General features: G+C 31.8%; 4 protein-coding genes across 4 annotated transcripts; 2 read left to right on the top strand and 2 right to left on the bottom strand.

Annotated features, from left to right (window-relative positions):
• Positions 1-83: 83 nt before the first annotated feature.
• Positions 84-1,041, bottom strand: Bma-taf-10 (Uncharacterized protein; the record flags this gene model as incomplete). Its single annotated transcript, XM_001901636.1, has 3 exons — positions 84-215; positions 539-707; positions 851-1,041. 3 exons carry the CDS (start codon positions 1,039-1,041, stop codon positions 84-86), a joined length of 492 nt encoding a protein of 163 aa, XP_001901671.1.
• A 659-nt stretch (positions 1,042-1,700) lies between these two features.
• On the top strand, positions 1,701-5,419 carry Bm6521 (Uncharacterized protein; the record flags this gene model as incomplete). The annotated part of the gene is made up of 5 exons (XM_001901637.2): positions 1,701-1,821; positions 2,001-2,142; positions 4,502-4,636; positions 4,813-4,887; positions 5,311-5,419. 5 exons carry the CDS (start codon positions 1,701-1,703, stop codon positions 5,417-5,419), a joined length of 582 nt encoding a protein of 193 aa, XP_001901672.2.
• Positions 5,420-6,365: 946 nt separating this feature from the next.
• Bm10564 (Uncharacterized protein) lies at positions 6,366-10,674 on the bottom strand (the record flags this gene model as incomplete). Its single annotated transcript, XM_043082039.1, has 11 exons — positions 6,366-6,446; positions 6,708-6,909; positions 7,055-7,164; positions 7,326-7,610; positions 7,876-8,122; positions 8,201-8,301; positions 8,568-8,712; positions 8,803-8,927; positions 9,367-9,447; positions 10,058-10,184; positions 10,637-10,674. 11 exons carry the CDS (start codon positions 10,672-10,674, stop codon positions 6,366-6,368), a joined length of 1,542 nt encoding a protein of 513 aa, XP_042937973.1.
• Positions 10,675-11,303: 629 nt separating this feature from the next.
• Bm17766 (Uncharacterized protein) lies at positions 11,304-16,554 on the top strand (the record flags this gene model as incomplete). Its single annotated transcript, XM_043082038.1, has 6 exons — positions 11,304-11,354; positions 12,365-12,593; positions 15,023-15,144; positions 15,468-15,581; positions 15,907-16,083; positions 16,438-16,554. 6 exons carry the CDS (start codon positions 11,304-11,306, stop codon positions 16,552-16,554), a joined length of 810 nt encoding a protein of 269 aa, XP_042937972.1.
• Between the last annotated feature and the right edge of the window lie 1,875 nt (positions 16,555-18,429).

Below are 18,429 nucleotides of genomic sequence, written 5' to 3'. Positions count from 1 at the left end.
AAATGATTAAAGTAAATACATGACGATTATACAGAACAAAACTCAAATTCTATGCTTATGTATTTTTTAGTATTCAGTGACAGTCACTGAAAATACGGTGGCCTTTTCAATTCGATACCATATTCAGCAAGCACGGGTTCCAATAGTTCTGAAGTTAGCGTGTAACGTGTTTCTTTGGTACCTTTCTTTGTTTGTCCCAACCCTTTCATACGTGCCTGAAGAGTTTCCGAGAAATGAACAATATAAAAGTGACTAACATGCTAATGTTTGAAAGAACCTAAAATAATCAAAAATTGTCTCAGCATTAAGTTCAAACGTTGAAATGCTAAGCAATGTCATCCATTTAAGAATTCTTGTAAAAAAACAATGTCATGTGCAATTAAACTCACGAACATTACTGTTTCTATAGTTTCTCTAACTGTAAGAGGAAAATTTCGTTTGTAAAAAAAGATAAGACAATTCAAGACAAGAAGAAAATATTATACAACTGGGAAAAAGACACCTTCTTTCTCCTTAACTTCTGCAATGAACAATATACCTGCTGCATAGCATCCAAAATAATATCTGATGTAAACTTTTGAGCTGCAAGTGAGAATAAACGTATAACCCGTGAGTCTGCACAATCAACTCCACTTTTCTTCATATAATGAATTGTAACAGCATCAGGTATTGTTGGTACATAATTGTCTAGGTCATTCACAAAATCTCTGAAATTAGTTTAAAAATGACTAAATATAAGGATTGCTATGCACTAGGATTACTTCGACGTTGACTATGCAAGGCTATGCAGATGCATACAATTCATGTAAGTAAGGCATCAATTCATATTTTATACGAATAAAAAAATAACCTGAGTGAGGTGCCTGGTGGAACGGAACCACTGGCAAGTAAAACTGCTTGCGAGTCTGGAAGCGATTTCTGCTGGCTAACGACCGAACGTGATGTAGAGCTGCCCGAAGGCAATGTTTGTACGATTGATGTTACGTCCTTAATTCCGGACATAACTCCTAATTTGCGGTCATCCGATGACTGACTGTGCATCTTTAAAATTAAAATTAATTGGGAAATTACAATCTCTCCATCCCGAAATAGAGTTCGCAATAAACGGATAACCCTGTGGAGGGAAGTAAGCTCAAACATGAGAAGCGGTCATTGTCCAACTACTCTATTACCCTACTCTGCCATTGCACCCACAAAACGATCTGTCATTGCAAAAAAGAATTCCATGGTAATCCGTGCCACTATTCTACATGACCACCGGCATTGTGCGGCTTGGCCGACTCCATTCTTCTGTTCTGTTTCCAGTGTACCATTTCTTTTCTATTTTCTGTACTTATGCGTGGCAGTGTCCCTTCTCTCCCAACTTCGTGGATGACTGTTGTAGATTTACGGAGGGGAGAGGTCTCTTAAATTACTCTTAAACTACATTGTTCTACCCGTCCATTTTTTTTTATAAATTATTTTTTGAAAACTGAAGTGAAAGGAAATATTGATAAGTGAAAAGCGCGATAGTGCTTCTCACTCACATAATTTTTGTCTGCTTACATAAAGCTAATAATCTGGTCAGTTATTCGTCGTGAACCTCATCTTGTTCTTCACACTTTTTACCGCACCAAAATATCGTTGCCCATTCATTTCGCTTTTGACGCTTGGTACGCCTGTCTTTCTAGTCTTCTTAGATTTGTTTAGGTTAATTACTTATGGAGAACCGGGCATCTGAACGAGACGGTGATATGGCTATTGGAGAAACCGACTTAATTATGAACAAATTTGGAGCGCCATTGGAAGATATATACAAATTGGCCATATCTTTTTATCGAGGTATCCTACTGGAAATGATATCCTTAGTTGCTACCAATAGTATCAGTTGAGATTTTATTATTCTTTGCCACAATAGTCAATGCAGAAATATTTTATTAGATGCTTCTAGAATCTCTTTTGCTTTGTCATGGATGATAATATAAGAGTATCGTTATTACTACACCTTTACCTTTTTTAAGGAAGAAAACACAGTTGTGAGCTTATGGTACCCTACGAAAAACGATTGCTATTCATGGCATATTCAAAGCAGGTACGCTACGGTCCTTATGATGCAACTGCAGATGATTCTGGATGGTTTGACCTTGTTGGTAGCGATAGAACGTAAGTCTGCTAGTAGAAATTTCAAGAAACTTTAATTCTTGTCATACACTGTTTCGTTGAATACTTTTTGTATGTAAGCTTTTTGCATTAGTTTTATAGCCTATTCCTGAAGCAGAATTATCTGTTCCAAAATGGACAGCGGAATTCAATACACCTAGCAGCATATTTGTTGATCTTCAGATTTTCTTTGGATTTCACTTGTTTTTATTAATCGATAGTATTTCATTCAGTGAACCTCTCTAGTGACTCTTTTTTTTTTTGATTAAATTCAATTACTTAGTGGATAATTTGTTTTAAGTGGAGATTGTAGCTTGTTTGTGGAAGAGCTAAACATACTCGCGTATATAAGGATATTACAGTTTTATAACATGAAAAATATATATTTATTCATACATTTATACGCATAAAACAACTATTCACACTTCTATATGCACCTGCATACGAAAAGCTTTTGTTTGCTTACTGCTTCACTTCATTTTTTTTAATAGTGTACGTTGATGTTAAAATGGTTTACTACCGTCAGTTGTGTGCGAAAATTATTTTTGAATTTTATTCTCTACTTTTTTTTATCTACTTTTGTTCCTTGCCCACTTTTTTTACAATCTTCAATTGGGTAAAAAAACTTCTATCATGCATGACAAGTCGTAGCGATATGCTTTCCAAAAAATGATTTTTTTCTATTACGTAGGAACATTTGTTTGTTATGTTGATATGGTGAAAGAAAATCTTTTAAAATAGATATGGTATTTCTTGTGTTGAGATTTTTGGAAATCTTGGAGTAACAAAAAAAAAATTCTTGGAGTGAGAAATCGATATAAAGGTGTTTGTCGATGCAAAGAATTTAGTAATAAAAATATTGTGTATACTAATGACTTGTCAATCTAGTGAGAGCGAGTTCACAAATGAAAAAGAAAGAACATGAAATAGATAATTGTTAGTAATAGTGTCCATAATTCAGTTTTTTTAAAGAGTTGGTTTAATAAGATATATTTATTTCATGCACAATTTCTGCATTCTGAACTTTGATAGAAGTTATTCAAATTATTCCGTTTAGTCCGTTTAATGCACAATATAAAAATGCTCCAAATGTGATATTGTAGTTTTTATGTTGGGTATCTAATATATGCACCATGTGTTGAAACTTAGTAAAGTTTTAACATTACTTAAAGAAGAAGACAGATTGACTACTCTAAAATTTGTTTATATCTATAGCTTCATAAAAAGTTGTAGATATAAAAAAGTGCAGGTATAGCTTGGTAAATTTGCTCTTACTGATATTTCTATTACTATTTGAAAAGTATTTTGTATCTGTGCAAAGCCTGTGTTTCTCACTATCGAAGAAAGGTAATATACTGATTTTAAACAATAGGTACAAACTTGCTTACTGCTTGTATTATGAATTTTTTCTAAGTTTTCATTAAGCGTTGGTACTGACCTAAGAGCTGAGTTAAAATTTTTGCATCCTTTTTTCATTTTTTTTTACATCTTCTAAAAACATATCGTTAGTCTATATGTGATTTGTCAGTGTGTTGTGTCGTCTCTTTTAATGTCCCTCCTGATATAAATATTATCATATTCTTGGCGTATTTTTCCCTGTTTCTGCCTACAACTCTCAGTTTTTAATGGCTCCTAACCGTTATTTTTCACCAGTTCCGATTTATATCCAGACGGTTTAGAGCAGTCCCCATGAAAGCAGAAAAATCGGCCCATCATCATATCAACAGCTCATCCCAAAAAGCAGCCACAGACTAAAGATTTTCTCTTACTGAACCCTTTCAAACGAATTTACATCATTCACAGGCTTGTTAACATTCATCCTTCTCTCCACTTCTCTTTCGTCGGCTCATTATTGTCAACTCACATTGTGTCACTTCACAAATTATATATATATATATATAACTAAGCATGCTTCAGTTAATTCACTTTCAATAAATTCATAGTTTTCTCCTAGAAATCTGCCAAATTAAAATTTCGAAGACTGATAATCCTGGCCTATATATGCTTGAGAATAATGGATTCCACTACCAAAATTTCGGGAAAATTTGGAAGTTTCGTGAGCCTGGTGCTTTTCTTATCGCTGCAAAATTTTATAATTTTATGATTTTTATCTCATACCTGCTATTTATCCTATGGCCTCTAAATCAGAAACATTGAACCAGACTAATCTCAGAAGTACGGTATCACTTTTTTTTTAAATTGTTAATATGGTTTGTGTGTTTTTTTTTTTGTTTTTGTTAGACAGCACGTTACTTCTAAAAATTAAAAAATAGCAGTTTGTTTTCAGTTTGTAAGGAATAATTTCTTGTTTGTCAAATGAATGTTTTATAGTCATCAATCGGTATCAGATTTCACATTTCAGGAAAGCTTGGAAAGATTTGGGTACCTTAAGTACTTCTGATGCAATGTCAGCATTCATTACGCTACTCGATGTTGTTTGTCCATCATTTCGTGATTTTGTCAACGAACATTTACAGTCACAAGTGAATTTCAAAAGGTAGCTTTATTTCCAGATCTATTTGTTATTTCATGTTGTTGAGATTGCACATATTGAAAGCGGTACACGAATTCTTAACACTTTGAAAGTATCGTTTTCGGTACTACGATTGCTTAAGCTTTATTTTCTCATTTGATAAACTAAAAGTTCAAGCTTTGGGACATTTCCGCTTGCAGTGAAGAACACGAGGAGAATAAGGTCCAGTCTGATTTTCAAGCAATGAATGATTTGGAAAGATTTGAAGTACAACGGTATAAACTTTATCTTTTTTATTAATTATATAAAGTATACAATTTTTACGCTGCAGCTGACTACTATGTTCAGGAAATTTTAATTCTCAATCCGTTGACTGACTTTACACACACAAGGAAATCTTGGGTTTGAATACTGAATTTGAAATTACTTGATTCGAGCTGAGTGTTTCCAGATAGCAAGAATAAGGTGGGTTTCGTGTCATTCAAAATTCCGAATCTTCCCACTTGTGTGTAAAATAGTAACATTGGATCAATAGTCTTCATTTCACGTCCTATTTAATCTCACTCTACCTAATAATTTTTGACTCTGTGCTGGTTAGTTTCTTGAATCTTGGGATATGAAATCCAACTGTCATTTTTCTAGAATCATTTTGCATAAATGTTAATCTATAAAGCAATTTAATATATTCTGTTTTGCAGGCAACAAATTCAGGAAGCTCTCAATCGTCAGACATATCATCAGTTTCGGGCATATGCTCAACAACAGTTTGTAGGCGACCCTATCCAGGTTTGGAATTACTTTATCTAGGCTAATTTTGCAGCTTTATATTCCTGAACGCATAATTATGACTGTGCGCATTTGTTTGTGATTCGTATGTATAATTCAGGTATATTACAGCAGTTTGAATTTTTCGAATTTTTTGAATTTAGATGTGAACTTGTGAGTAATGGAAAACTTGTCTTCAGTCAATTTTCTTTGTAGATTTTATCATGGATTGATGTTCTTGTAAAGTAGGCTTAGAACAAATATTTTGTCCTTTATCTAATAAACAACGAACCAAATAATGAAGGTCATAATTGAATACCCGCATATTAAAATTTAAAAAATATAATGGATGTACATTGAAACAAATGGATATCAATTGATTATCAAAAGAGGAAAAACATATAGCAGTAGTATCAGTTGCGAATGTTACAACGCTTTGCTCAGTTTTGCACTGTATCGTTAAGAAATTTATATGAAACCAAGCAGTAATGGAATAAGCAATATTATAGAAATATTTATGAAAATAATTTTCAAAATGATTTGCTTAAGAAATAGGATGCAGCTGATATATGCAGATACTTTTAACTGCTTGACAAATGAAGTACTTAAAAAATTTCTGAATGCGTTTTTGATAAGAGGACTTGTCTATGAATACTCAGTAAATAATTAAATAAACGGAGGATTATTTAAAGAATTAAGAAATAAAAGCACAGGAGAATCTAAGGACAGATTTCAAAATTGTAAACTTTTTGGCCAGTCTGTTTAAATAATTTGAAGATGAAAACACATCTCAGATATTGTCAAGAATAGGGGAGTTATTTGAGATTGTAGTTGAAGCTTGACGATGGTACACTGGGGATTTCGGTTAAATTATTCTAAATTATCCAGAAACATTTTATATTTAATCCTCAAACAAGTTGAATAAATTTAAATGTCTGTGCGCTTTCAGTGACCTTTTAAAAAATACACAGAAAGTAGCTGATTAAGTTTAATTTGATAAATTGATCAAATCACTCACGTGAGACTCAATCCGGAACGAAACGCTTGTTTTGAATATGTAAATTGTCAACTGAAAGAAATATTTGATTAGCAACAAATGCATCAATACTTTTCTTATTATTAATAGTAATGTTTCTAATATAGATATAATTTCTAACTTAAAGAATTAAGCAACACTATTTATTAAGATTGCAAATCATCACTTATTTTAGCATGTATCTTTTTTTGCATGGATTTTTTGAGGCTGATAAAATAATCACTGATCTGTATACTTTCTATCGTCCCAAAGTTTTTATTTTTAATTGAGAATGGATAGAGAAATACTATTTACTAGGTCATTGGAAGTATGAGATTGTTGTATCTCGTTTTCCTTGTCTCCATTTGCACAGTTTTGTTCATTTTCTCTTTTTTTTAGTTTAAGTCCGTTATGAATTGATAGTATCGCCATATCATCAATGTTTCTATTATAGCTAATATCGAGCTCTCGTAGTTTTGTAATATTTTTCATTAGTGCAAGAACTGCTACACCTTTGCTATAATAAATAGTAAAATTATGTCCTTAAAAGGAAACAACCACAACCTTTGACGCTTAGAAACACAATTGCTTTGTTGGTATGGTAAAAATCTTTGTTCATAGTGAAAATTAAATTTTTTTCAATCCAGTAAAATTCATGTAACCTGGTAATGCAAGCACATCCTTGTACAGAAATCGTTTCAATGACATACTGAATTGATGCTAAAGAGTAAAGCACTTCATCTGTTATTCCATCGCAGTTGATGAGTGCAATCTGAATTTCATAACAGTTAAATAAGAGTTTTCGACCAAATTGTTATTTTCAGGTAAAAGCAAACAACGAAAAGATTGTTGAGTAGAAATCTTTTTTCTTCTCTATTTTCATAGTAATCAGTGGCAAGAAACTGAGAAGGTAGTCAGGCTTAATGGGCTAACATTATTCAGTGTGCATTCTCTGATTATAGTTAGTACGGAGCTGTTGGTGATATTGAAGCACTTGTTGAGTGTCAGTGAGCGTAGCCTCTTGTGTGCAGCTAGTGGAATTAGTTCCTCATCAGAGAGATGGGGCGAGTATCCGATACTTAACGAATCTAGCAAACGGCATTGTGATAACGAAGAATAATCAAACACTTTTGAGCAACTCATAACTGTCAGTGATCGCAAATTCACCAGTCCTTCTAGTATTAGTCGTAAACTTTGCCCTGTCAAAGCAGTGCAGTTCTGAAACTGATTCTTTTATTTAAAATCTATCATTCATTTAAACTTCTTCCTTTTGTACGTTGTTTTTGGTTTTGTTTTTTTGTTTTCACTACACAACTTCTACACTCTATCCAAATCGGCGATTTGATTAATGTTTTTTAAGAGATTTTTCACTTGTAGAGATAGTTCTCCAAAGTTATCGTAAAATCACCTTGGGAGTTCACTATAATTATTTTTTGTGACTTGTACTATTAGGTGCGGTTATGGCACGGTCAAAAATTATTACCTGAATGTGTAGGTTTTGAATAGTACTGCAAAATGCTAAGGGTTCCATTGGAAGAACTTGAGCTTCTTTTTGTATATATCCTATGTGGAGAGATTGTAGTGCTGGTAGGCCACTGATATATGATAAAGTCATATCATCTGTTACTGATAATGGACTTAATTCTAGTTCAGTCAGGTTTGGATGTAGGGCGAGAAATACATTTAAGATTTCGGCTGGAAGTGAATTCGCTCCACTGATCTCAATGCTTCTGTAAGTTTTCACTTCATTCATCACAATGAGAAATATGTATTTAAATCTTCTCTGAAGAATTTAGGATAAGACCTACTTGAGGCAGGAAGGAAGTTCGTGAAGTCTGTTCAATTTAAATGAAGCTCGTCTGAGATTGATTTTATTCAGTCTTTTCATTCGCTGAAAGAAATCTTGCACCTGAAAACATTTCCGAAATTTGTTAGTATAAGATAATAAGATATAACTATGCGTTCTATTTCTTATTTATATATATAAGAAATAGAACGCATAGTTTGCTTAAGATATATCAATAATTACAACAGTTATTGTATTGGCCACTTGTTTTTATTTCCAATTGTTGAAACAATTATTATCTCAAGCAATACAGATTCAAGAAGTGGAAGTGAAACCAGAGTTGTAAGCCATTGAAATTCACTTGTTCGTCAATAAGTAATACTTAAAACCTTATCGCCATCATCTTTATTCACCCAGCTAGTCTCTTCCAATGAAAATATTTCCAAATTCTCGCCAGTCTTCTCCAATAAGATGGATATATCAGCATCCAAAATAATGCAGCCAAGATCAAGTTCTGTTAGACGAGTGCAATAACTAAATTAGAAAAGAGCTTTGAAATATCACATATACTGAATATGGATGAAAACACATATGCATTTTTGTTGTTTTAAGAATTAGACTAACTCGGCAATAGCGTCAATAATAGGCTGTGAGATTTTAAGCCATCGTTGACCAAAACTGATCATCCGAACGTAACGTCCGCAACGTTTTACCACTCCAATAACCGTTGGTGCGAATGAGATGAATTCCTGAAAAATTGGAGTTTAGACTGTTAAGAAAACTTGTGAGAAAATGGAAGGCAGTAAAACGAATATGTAGATTTACATTTCTGTTTATACAAACAAGTGTATCTTGAATTCTTTTTTCTATTTGTGATTCACTGTCATGATTTATTTTTGGTTGTAATTTAACAATAATAGTTTTAAATTCAAAGACAAGTGGATGAGATTTTCGGGTGAAAGATGAATAGACTGGAAGTGTGCCTTGTTGTCTGTCGATAACAACAAGCCTTAGTCTACGTTCATCGATTGTTCTCAGCCGAAGAGTTTGAAAGTCCAGGCCGGAGCCTCTTGATAGAATATATGTTTATATTATGTAGAGGAAGTGTATTATATTCATCAAATTCATTTCATTCTCTGGAGAGTTAAGGAGAAAAATAATTTAGGATAGATTAGATTAGAGGTATACCTGCTGAAAGTATCCACTGGAATTATTTACTAAAAAATCAGCCATATTCAATTCTTTAATGTTCGCATAAGTTGCTTGCTTCTGCAAAGTATTAATCGAGTTTGTTCATATAATAAATATGTTTTTTTCATTCAGCAGCATTAGACAAAAAACAACCTTTAAAGATAATGATGAGGTTTGTTTTTTAGCTTTTTTGCAGATACTTAAATCAATATGCTTAGGATATGTGCCTTAAAGTATTAAACCCAGTCAAATGTTTAGTTATATCATAATTATATCTTCTTTTGGTGTAAAAGTCAAAATATTTCGATACGTTATTTCTTGCTATTGATAATTTAATACAAAAGCTTATTTGCCAAACAATTTGGTTCGAATAAAGTTGCGTGAATTGGAAAGCATTATTTTATTTAATGATTTGCACAGTAATGAAGCATTTTTTATCCATCTATTTAAATATTAATGCCATCTTTTATAGCAAAATTATATTGTATCTGTCCACGTAATTTGCCATATTTTGTTTGCTGTGCAGATCTTCAAATTTGTTTTCGATGAGTTTTCTCTATTGAAAAAGTGTTACTCTAAAATTCCCCTACAAACGATCGCAAATTTTTTTTGAGAATTTTCATATAGTTATCCTTTCTATTTGAATCCCAGTGCATTGATAACACTGATGAACTGATTTAAAATGGACCTGTAGTATTTCGAACCATTTATGACACACGACCTCAAGACGTACGCGATCAATGAAGTCCAACTTCTGGAATATGGATATGAGGCAATCTTCGTGCAGTTTGTCGATCATTGTTTCTTTTCTTCTTCTGCAAAATAATTTCTACTCTATTAATAATTACTTGTTTTTAATTTCTGCTCTATTAATAATTGCTTATCAGTCGTGGCCCTTTTGATTATATATTCCTTTTGTTTACTCATTCATCTTATTGTTAATGACTAAACTTTCTAATTATCTAAAATTGACATTTCGAATTTTTCAGCAATATTAATAAACTTGAAAATGGTTTTTTATCCGAAATTAGACTCTCGAACTTCCTATTCATTTTTTATGAGCTCTTAATTTTTGAATGAGACTTTAAAATTTATAATTGAAGTAGAAATTCGGAAACTGTTTCTATTCAAAAAGTTCCAAGGTACTATTTGATGGCATAAAAAATTGCATTACATATGGGACAGTTGGATATGGTTTTTTATGGCAATGTCTTTTTTTTTTTTTCTGGAAATAATTATGCAAATTTTTGTGGTATTTTTAAGAAACACTCCAAAAGCTTGCTTATTTTTGCCGATTCTCTTCATGATCAAGCATTCATCTATACTGTTTCCTTTCTTTAAGAAAAGAAATAAATATTGGCGGAGTAATGCTATGTTGGTTGAGTGGATTAGCCAGCTGATACTATGTTACATAAAGTTGAGTACACTTCGAAGTCTATAATAGCCACAAGGTTTGTTTTTTAACTTCAGGAATGATTCTAATCAACCAGGAATGTCATATCCGTATTAGAATTCGTAGGAAGCAATTAAGCTTCAACAAAAAGCATAAGCGAAATGGGGATTGCCACTTGCTGAAGTCTTTGATAGAGTTGAGGTATTGAGTTGATTTTGATGAGAATGAGATGTGGGGAATAGTTTGAGGATGAAACTAGCAGATAAGCTTGCCTGACGTTTGTTCAGCTTAACTTGAAGCAATCATAGGTACTGACGTAGCTGCTGCTGCTACTGCTATTACTACTACTAATACTACTGCTGTTGCTGCTGCTAATGCTAGCACTACTGCTACTTACTGATAGTTGTGATGGTGATGATGAGAATGACGTCTTTTGTGCGTCCTCTCATCTTTTGAAAAGTTCAGATTGCTTATTATGCTTTGGATGGTCCTTGATTTTGTACTTATATCGTACTAAACAGACATTGTATTTAGAAAGACTATGATGTCGGGAACAGATGATCAGGTGATGTGGACATTTGGAAACAGTGTGGTATTTAATTCAGGGATAATTCATCTGCTTTATCAATGATTAATTGCTTCTTGATGTAAATTTATTTGAGAGCTGTTATCCTGAGAGTGTGAATGAATAAATGCAACCAACACAGGTTTGAATGAAGTGGACTCGATTTAGAAATATTGAGGACCATTAGAATTGGATATTACGTCATTCATCAGTTATGTAGCCTTAAGTTTATCTGCCTTAAAAGTGCATGTTTTGGAGAACAACAAATGTCGTAGTTATAAAAAAAAAATATGTACAAGTGGGATTAGTTCATCCTTCATCTCAAAAAAAGAATAAATAAATTTCATTTGGAAATAAACCTTAGTTATTTATTTATAACCTGAGCGGAGAATTCAGTTGTCTTCTATTTCACAGGATATAAAAGAAGTTATCGCAAGTATTATTTTTCTTGTTAAAGTCAGCTTTTTTAATTTCCAGTCTCTTCTTTTTTCATTTCCAATAGCTTTTTCTTCATAAGGTAAGGCTAAGTGATTTTTAACGAATGAAAGTACGCATTTATTCCTGAATAATTGAGAAATTCTAGAATACTGTAAACAAAGTGGATAAAAAGTTGATGTTCACGATAATTTAAAAATGATATTAGTGATGAATAATGGATACGTTGAAAAAGTCAAACAATACATTGAATGCCGAGAATGGTTGTATATTTTGAATTTTGAAAAGTTTTCTGAGAGTAAGCTAAATGAGGTTCAGCAGATTAGATTCATCCAGTGGTAGATGTAATTTTTTCAGCTTCTGCATTTTTTTCAAGCATTACTTACAACTTCTTAGCTTGTAATTAAAAAATATTTACATTTTAAAGTGGGACCAAAGAGTGTATACAAAGTGAAGTGGCAATATAATTACCAAGCAATTAACTGTTAAATATTGTTTAAAGTGATCATATCTCTTAAACTTTTGTAGGAAAAAAGAAAACGAATGTGTAAAAAGTATTCCAGTCCAAAAAAATTTTTAATAATTGGTAATTATTTTTGCAGCAAGAAGCACTGATCAAACAACTGCAAGAACAGCACTATCAGCAATACATGGCTCAAATATATGCACAGCAAGCTAAGGTAGTTGGCGCATCTCCGGATAGCGAGTTTACTTCAACAAAAAGTGTGGATGGGCAAAATAACACGCAGAGTAAAGTTTATAGTGGAAAAAGTGGAAATGGAAATCAGAATTCGGATATTTCTGATGAAGAAGTCGGTGAAGATTTACCTTGTTAGTTCATTTTCCCTTCTTATTGTAGATTTCAAAATGGTAACAAAAATGAATCAAGTTACATCCATAGTAGATATATTAGCTGTGCCAAAATATTTACCTTAGAAACATCTTAGAAACAAATCCATTTTAAGAAATCCGTTTTTAAAAAATTTAATACTTGTTTTTTTATTAAGTGAAGAAGGTCTTACGAGATTTTGTATTTTGTTAAGCAGTTACTTCTGATTTGAAATTTTCTTATAACATTCACTACATTGTCCTCTATTATATCTATTATGTTAATATAATTATATATTATTTTTCCAATTATTATATTTTTAAAATTTTGAAATATTTGGATCGTTGGAAATTTTTCGAGTACACTTTTTTACGGATTTATGCATATGCACAATATGTAGTTGGTTATATACTTATTACATTTGGGTAAAAAGGTAGTAAAATCTTAAGGAAGAAAGAGCAATAAAATGATTAGTTTTTGTTTCCCTTTCTGTAATTATAAATGAAGGTAAGGCTAGAGAAACTTCCTTTTTAGGGATGATTTTCTTTTTCTTATACTTTTCAATTTTCACTTTTTAAATTGAAGTATGTTCAATTCATGATCAAATGGGTTTCTTCTGTTACTGTAAGCTGCTTTCTTATTTATTGTCGATGCCGGTTGTCTTGTTTGTTATTCAACTTTTTAAAAAACTTTTCTCCTACCTAATTTCTAAGTTTTGTTCTTCGAAAGTCTGAATAGTTTTTGCTGTATTTACGATTTAAAAAAAAATTTATCTGGAAGATAGAATAACAAAACAACCTGAATGGTAAAGCATGCTGCTTACTGTATTGTTTTTTTTTTTCTTTTATTTTTCAATTGAGAAAAAATTGAGTTAGTATGAGCGTTTTATTTGGAAAAATTGATGAATCGCACATTAAATTTCGTGAAGGAGGATAGGTTATCTTGTTATAATGTCATTTCCCGAAGAAGTTTAAGACAAGTTATTTAGGATCGAGCAACAAAATGATGCTAACTGTTTTGATCAGAAAAAGGGAAATTCAGAACTAGTGCACATTTCGCTGACTTCAAGAAATAATTTTAAAAAATAGAAATGATTAAGAAAATAAATAAAACAGTTCAAAATCTTAAATTGGCTGGAGCAGCACATTAGAAAGAATATCTAAGGAGAAGTGGGTCATAATAAGGCAGTGTTAATGCATTTCATTATTTGGAACGGACATGCTTCGTGCTTACACTATCAGTAAGTGATGTGTATCAAGGCCGTAATACACAGAGCATGAACCAATTTGGAATTCCTTCCTTTCTTTCTTTTCTTCATTGGAGTTATGTCTGCCAATAAAAAGTTTCCAAGAATATTGAAAAAAAAAAAAAAAAAACGAACAGGTTAGGGTGAAATGACATTGTTTATGAGAACATAGGTTACCTTGAAGAAACGGATTCTGTTTCTGCTTCGATATACTTACTGTCATTCTTCATCAGTAGTTGCTGATTCAAGAATATTTATTAACTGTACTGAAATGAAATACACTTTTAATCATAACTTGTACATTTGGGACGTAACGTGGAAGTCACGAGCATCTGAAGGCAGAATAACGCGGGAACACCCCGCTGCATTGCTGGTCACCCAACTAAGCGGTCCGACGCGGTAACAGCGCAAAAATATACCGTGGCTTAGGCTTAGGCTTAGATGGGGATAATGGCACTTGCTAAAGAGGTTGAAAGGTTGATTTTTCATAATTCATCAAATGGAAGTAAGATTCGGTTGTGTTAATGATGTTTGACTTCTTTTGTTTTTTAGGTCAACAATTCGTTCCTTTTTTGATCATCGATTTTCGTTCATAATGGGTTTTGCTATGTTTCACATGCATGGCGCCATACGTCTTGTATTGACAATTGAAGTAATGAAGGGAAATAAAGATGAAAACAGAATACATAATAAAAATGTAAATAGCAAACGTCTTTTGTAACATACGAAAAATAATATAGATAAAGTGTATTCAAATAGCTTGAGTAGTGGTTTTGGTGTGGGATTTCTTCATCAACTTTTCTTTATTCTCTTTAATGCTTAAATATGCTTATGTGTATCACATTATTTGTCTATTCTTTATCTTGCTAGATTATTTAAAATGATAAAGAAATTTGGCATGATTTCCTGGTTCATTTATTAAAGGTCTAAAAATTTTTTGAACGTCCATTACGAATTGTATTCACTAGAACCTCGTGAATATACCGAATTATAGATTATGTTTCAGTGCCGTCCGGATCTTTCGTTAAATTCATGATGTACCTTTTCGTTTCAAGTTTGCATTGTTTTTTTTTTTGTGTCGATAGAAAAAAATTGTAGTTATTATAATTACTAGATTAGTCAGCATGGTTTACTATAGTAAAAGTTTATTGTCTAATGGTTATAATTAATTGTTGAATTTTCCAGCAAATCCTGCAATAGCACCAGCATCAATGTGGAATCGTCAAGATATTATGGAATTCAAGACTGCTATCCGGAAAGAAGGTAGTGAAAGCATCATTAAAGTTGGACATGGTGAAACAGTAACGGTAGGTTTAATACATTAAAATTTTGAGGGAATTTTTGAAAATTTTCATTCGTTTCCGCTCAACTTATTTACTTACTTTTGGAGATATTGGCCAGCATATGAAAAAAAAAAAAAAAAAAATAGCCGCTCATGTTATCATAAGTTCAGAAAATTAGTTTCTTGAATAGAAGTGAAATGGGTAATATGGAAAATAAATTTCGATAAGGCATTTAGGTAAATAAGTTTTAATGTTTTTTTATATCTCAGTGTTCAATTTCCAAATGAAATTGGTATTAAGAACTCAGCAAAATCTCTATTTATAACTCTTAACTCACTCTGATGCAGGTTCGTGTACCAACTCATGAGGAGGGCAGTTGTTTGTTTTGGGAATTTGCAACCGATCATTACGATATTGGTTTTGGTGTTTTTTTTGAATGGACAATTTCTCAAACAAATCGTGTAAGCATTTTTAAAGTTTGATGATATAAGCCTGATTGTTTGTTCTGAATGATTCAAAATATTTGAAGGTAACTTGGCCATTTGAACATCGATCGTTTTTACGTGGAAATTACATAATTCACTGTTATGCAAGTTTTACTGTGTAATGAAGTCAAGAATATATAAATGTCATTACTAGCTGTACTGAAAAATAAGATAAATTTCTTTGAATCAGTTCATTGTTACTAAACAAATCTTTTGCAGTGGTAATGATTACTTTTTTACTGGTCTCCAAATCGAACCCTTATTTCTGGAACCGCATAATTACTTTTATATACTATTTAAGGTATCAGTTCATGTGTCGGAATCGTCCGATGAAGAGGCAGACGAAGAGTTTTTGCAAGTAGAGTTAAGGACCAATGACGTAGAAAGCGGTAGTTCTGTAAGGGAAAAGGAAACGGATCAGAACAAACCACATGTCGATGAAATTGTCCCCATTTATCGACGTGATTGTCATGAAGAGGTTCACATTATTTTCATTAGGATTTGAAGCGAAAGAAAACGAAATCATGGGAATTTAGATGCTGGCTTAATAATGTATTCACTATCCCTTCCACGGTTTCGTAGATTCATTCCTTCCATGATTCTTAATGATATCTTCAGCGAAAAGTTTTTTCTGACATATATAACGAGGATCCGCTTGCTTGATCAAATTTTTCATTTGTTTAAATGATTGGAATGTAAATTTTCTATTCATAAATGATTAATAATTACTTGGTGATGAAGCACAAATTTCTTGGTAGACTTAATGTTAACACTTGGTTTTTCCAGTCCCACTATCAAATTTCAGTTATAGTTCATAATTCTGTATTTTAAGGTATACGCTGGTAGTCACGTATATCCAGGACGAGGTGTATATTTGTTGAAATTTGACAATTCGTATTCTTTGTGGCGATCTAAAACGTTGTATTATCGAGTGTATTACAGCAGCTGAGCAGGTTTCCCATCATTATTAATATTACTACCAATAAATTATCAATAATAATGAAATAATTTTATGTCGTATTTACAGTTAATTGTGAAGAGCTATATCTATACAAAAATTTTCGTTTTTTACGTGTGTTAAAATATTATGAAAAATCGCTTAAGTTTATATATCGCTACTCTTTTCCACCAACATTAGTATTACAATCAATGAATTATCAGTAATGATGAAACATATATGGTTCAACTATATGTTTGTTATGTTTTTACTTTTAACTTAATTTCTTGAATCATTATAATGCTATCTCGACACATAAATCCTCGAAGAATTTAACTTATTTGGTTTGAAAAATATAAGTTTGAATGTAAAAGTGAAAGAATCTGAAGAAGATATTGGTAATAAAATGGTTGCTGTAACCACAAGTGACATTACGCAATTGTTTTTTCGCATCAGAATCCTTGCCGACATTGCTTTTATAATTGATTAAAACTGCTACCAATCTAATTTAATAGTCGTTGTTAATAGCTTTTACATAATTTCGTGTAAGTATAGATTTGTATATTAGTCCTTTTTAGTCTTATAATCTTGGAATGCTATGCTTTGCATTCGAATAATTCGAATCCTGTGGTTTTTTTTTTTTTTTTTTTTTTTTTTTTGGGAATTGAAAAATTCAATGAAGTTGTAAGACAGAATATGGCCTTTTCGTAGGAGTGGTACTTTCTTTCTTTTAAGATGAATTAAATTAGAGGATTGGGACAAATTGAGTAAAAAGATCTGAAATGTTTCTGTTTGGAAGACTGAGTGTTGCCAATTGTTTCAGAATAAAAATGTATGACGAGTGATATTCGATATTTGTTCAGAAAAAGTCTACTAAAAAATTTTCGACACTTTTACACGCATTAATTTTGACTGCCGTTTGAAGAATGCATAATTTGTTAAGATTTGCACCCAAGAACACCACTGCTTCTCCTTGCTCTTGAAAAGTTCTTTCATTTATAATTAGAAAATGAATTGCTGTTATCCAATAAAGAAGCAACCACTGAAGTGTAGATTTTTTTATAAGAAAGATTAAGCAACCAATTTCAAGATAGTGGTGATCACTGTATTGAACTTAATTTTGATTTTTTTAAAAAGGTTGTAATCAAAAGCTTTTTTTTCAGAAGATTCACGATTTCTGCGAAACGTTTGCATTGATGATGAACGGTTCAGTTATCCGTATGAAAGCGATATCGACATCATTTTATTCTTTATTACTGTTATTATTTATTTATATTGGAAATATATTTTCTTTTTCGTATTAAATTATAGTTGCAGTACTTTTTCGTATTAAAATTATAGTTGCAGTAGTGACTTAGATGGGAGATGTAGTCGAAAAGAATCTAGGTAAAAAGCGTAGCTATTTAGGATTTGGATATCCTAATTTATTTGTATTACTAACGGTGTATTTATTGCACCATGATGGCATTTTTGTCATAAACATTTGAAAGTAATGGTGGCAGCATTTAAATATTTTAATGAATTAGCAGTTTTATATAAAATCAAAAATTCAGAATAACAGATGCAGAGTACGAGCTTCGAGTACTAATACGAGCAAAAAAATCGTAAAAAATGGTCTATCAATAAAAGTATTAATTTTTATTATAATTATATTATTGCTGGACTGAATATAGGTGCCAATAGAATCTATGAAGTAGTATTTTTGTATTGGTAATATCTTGATTTGTTGAAGTGTTAAATTCTTAATTGCACTGATTTTGCTTTCATTTTTCCACTGTTAATTTTCTGATAAATTATTATCTGACATTTTGTTACAGTGTCTGTTATAAATCAGTACTTGTAATTCTATCGACAGTTTTTCCGATTATATAGTTCTCCTCTGGCATA

This window comes from Brugia malayi, assembly GCF_000002995.4.
Source record: "Brugia malayi strain FR3 genome assembly, contig: Bm_v4_Chr4_scaffold_001, whole genome shotgun sequence".
Lineage (NCBI taxonomy): Eukaryota > Metazoa > Nematoda > Chromadorea > Rhabditida > Onchocercidae > Brugia > Brugia malayi.
This window is presented reverse-complemented; position numbering and strand designations above follow the sequence as displayed.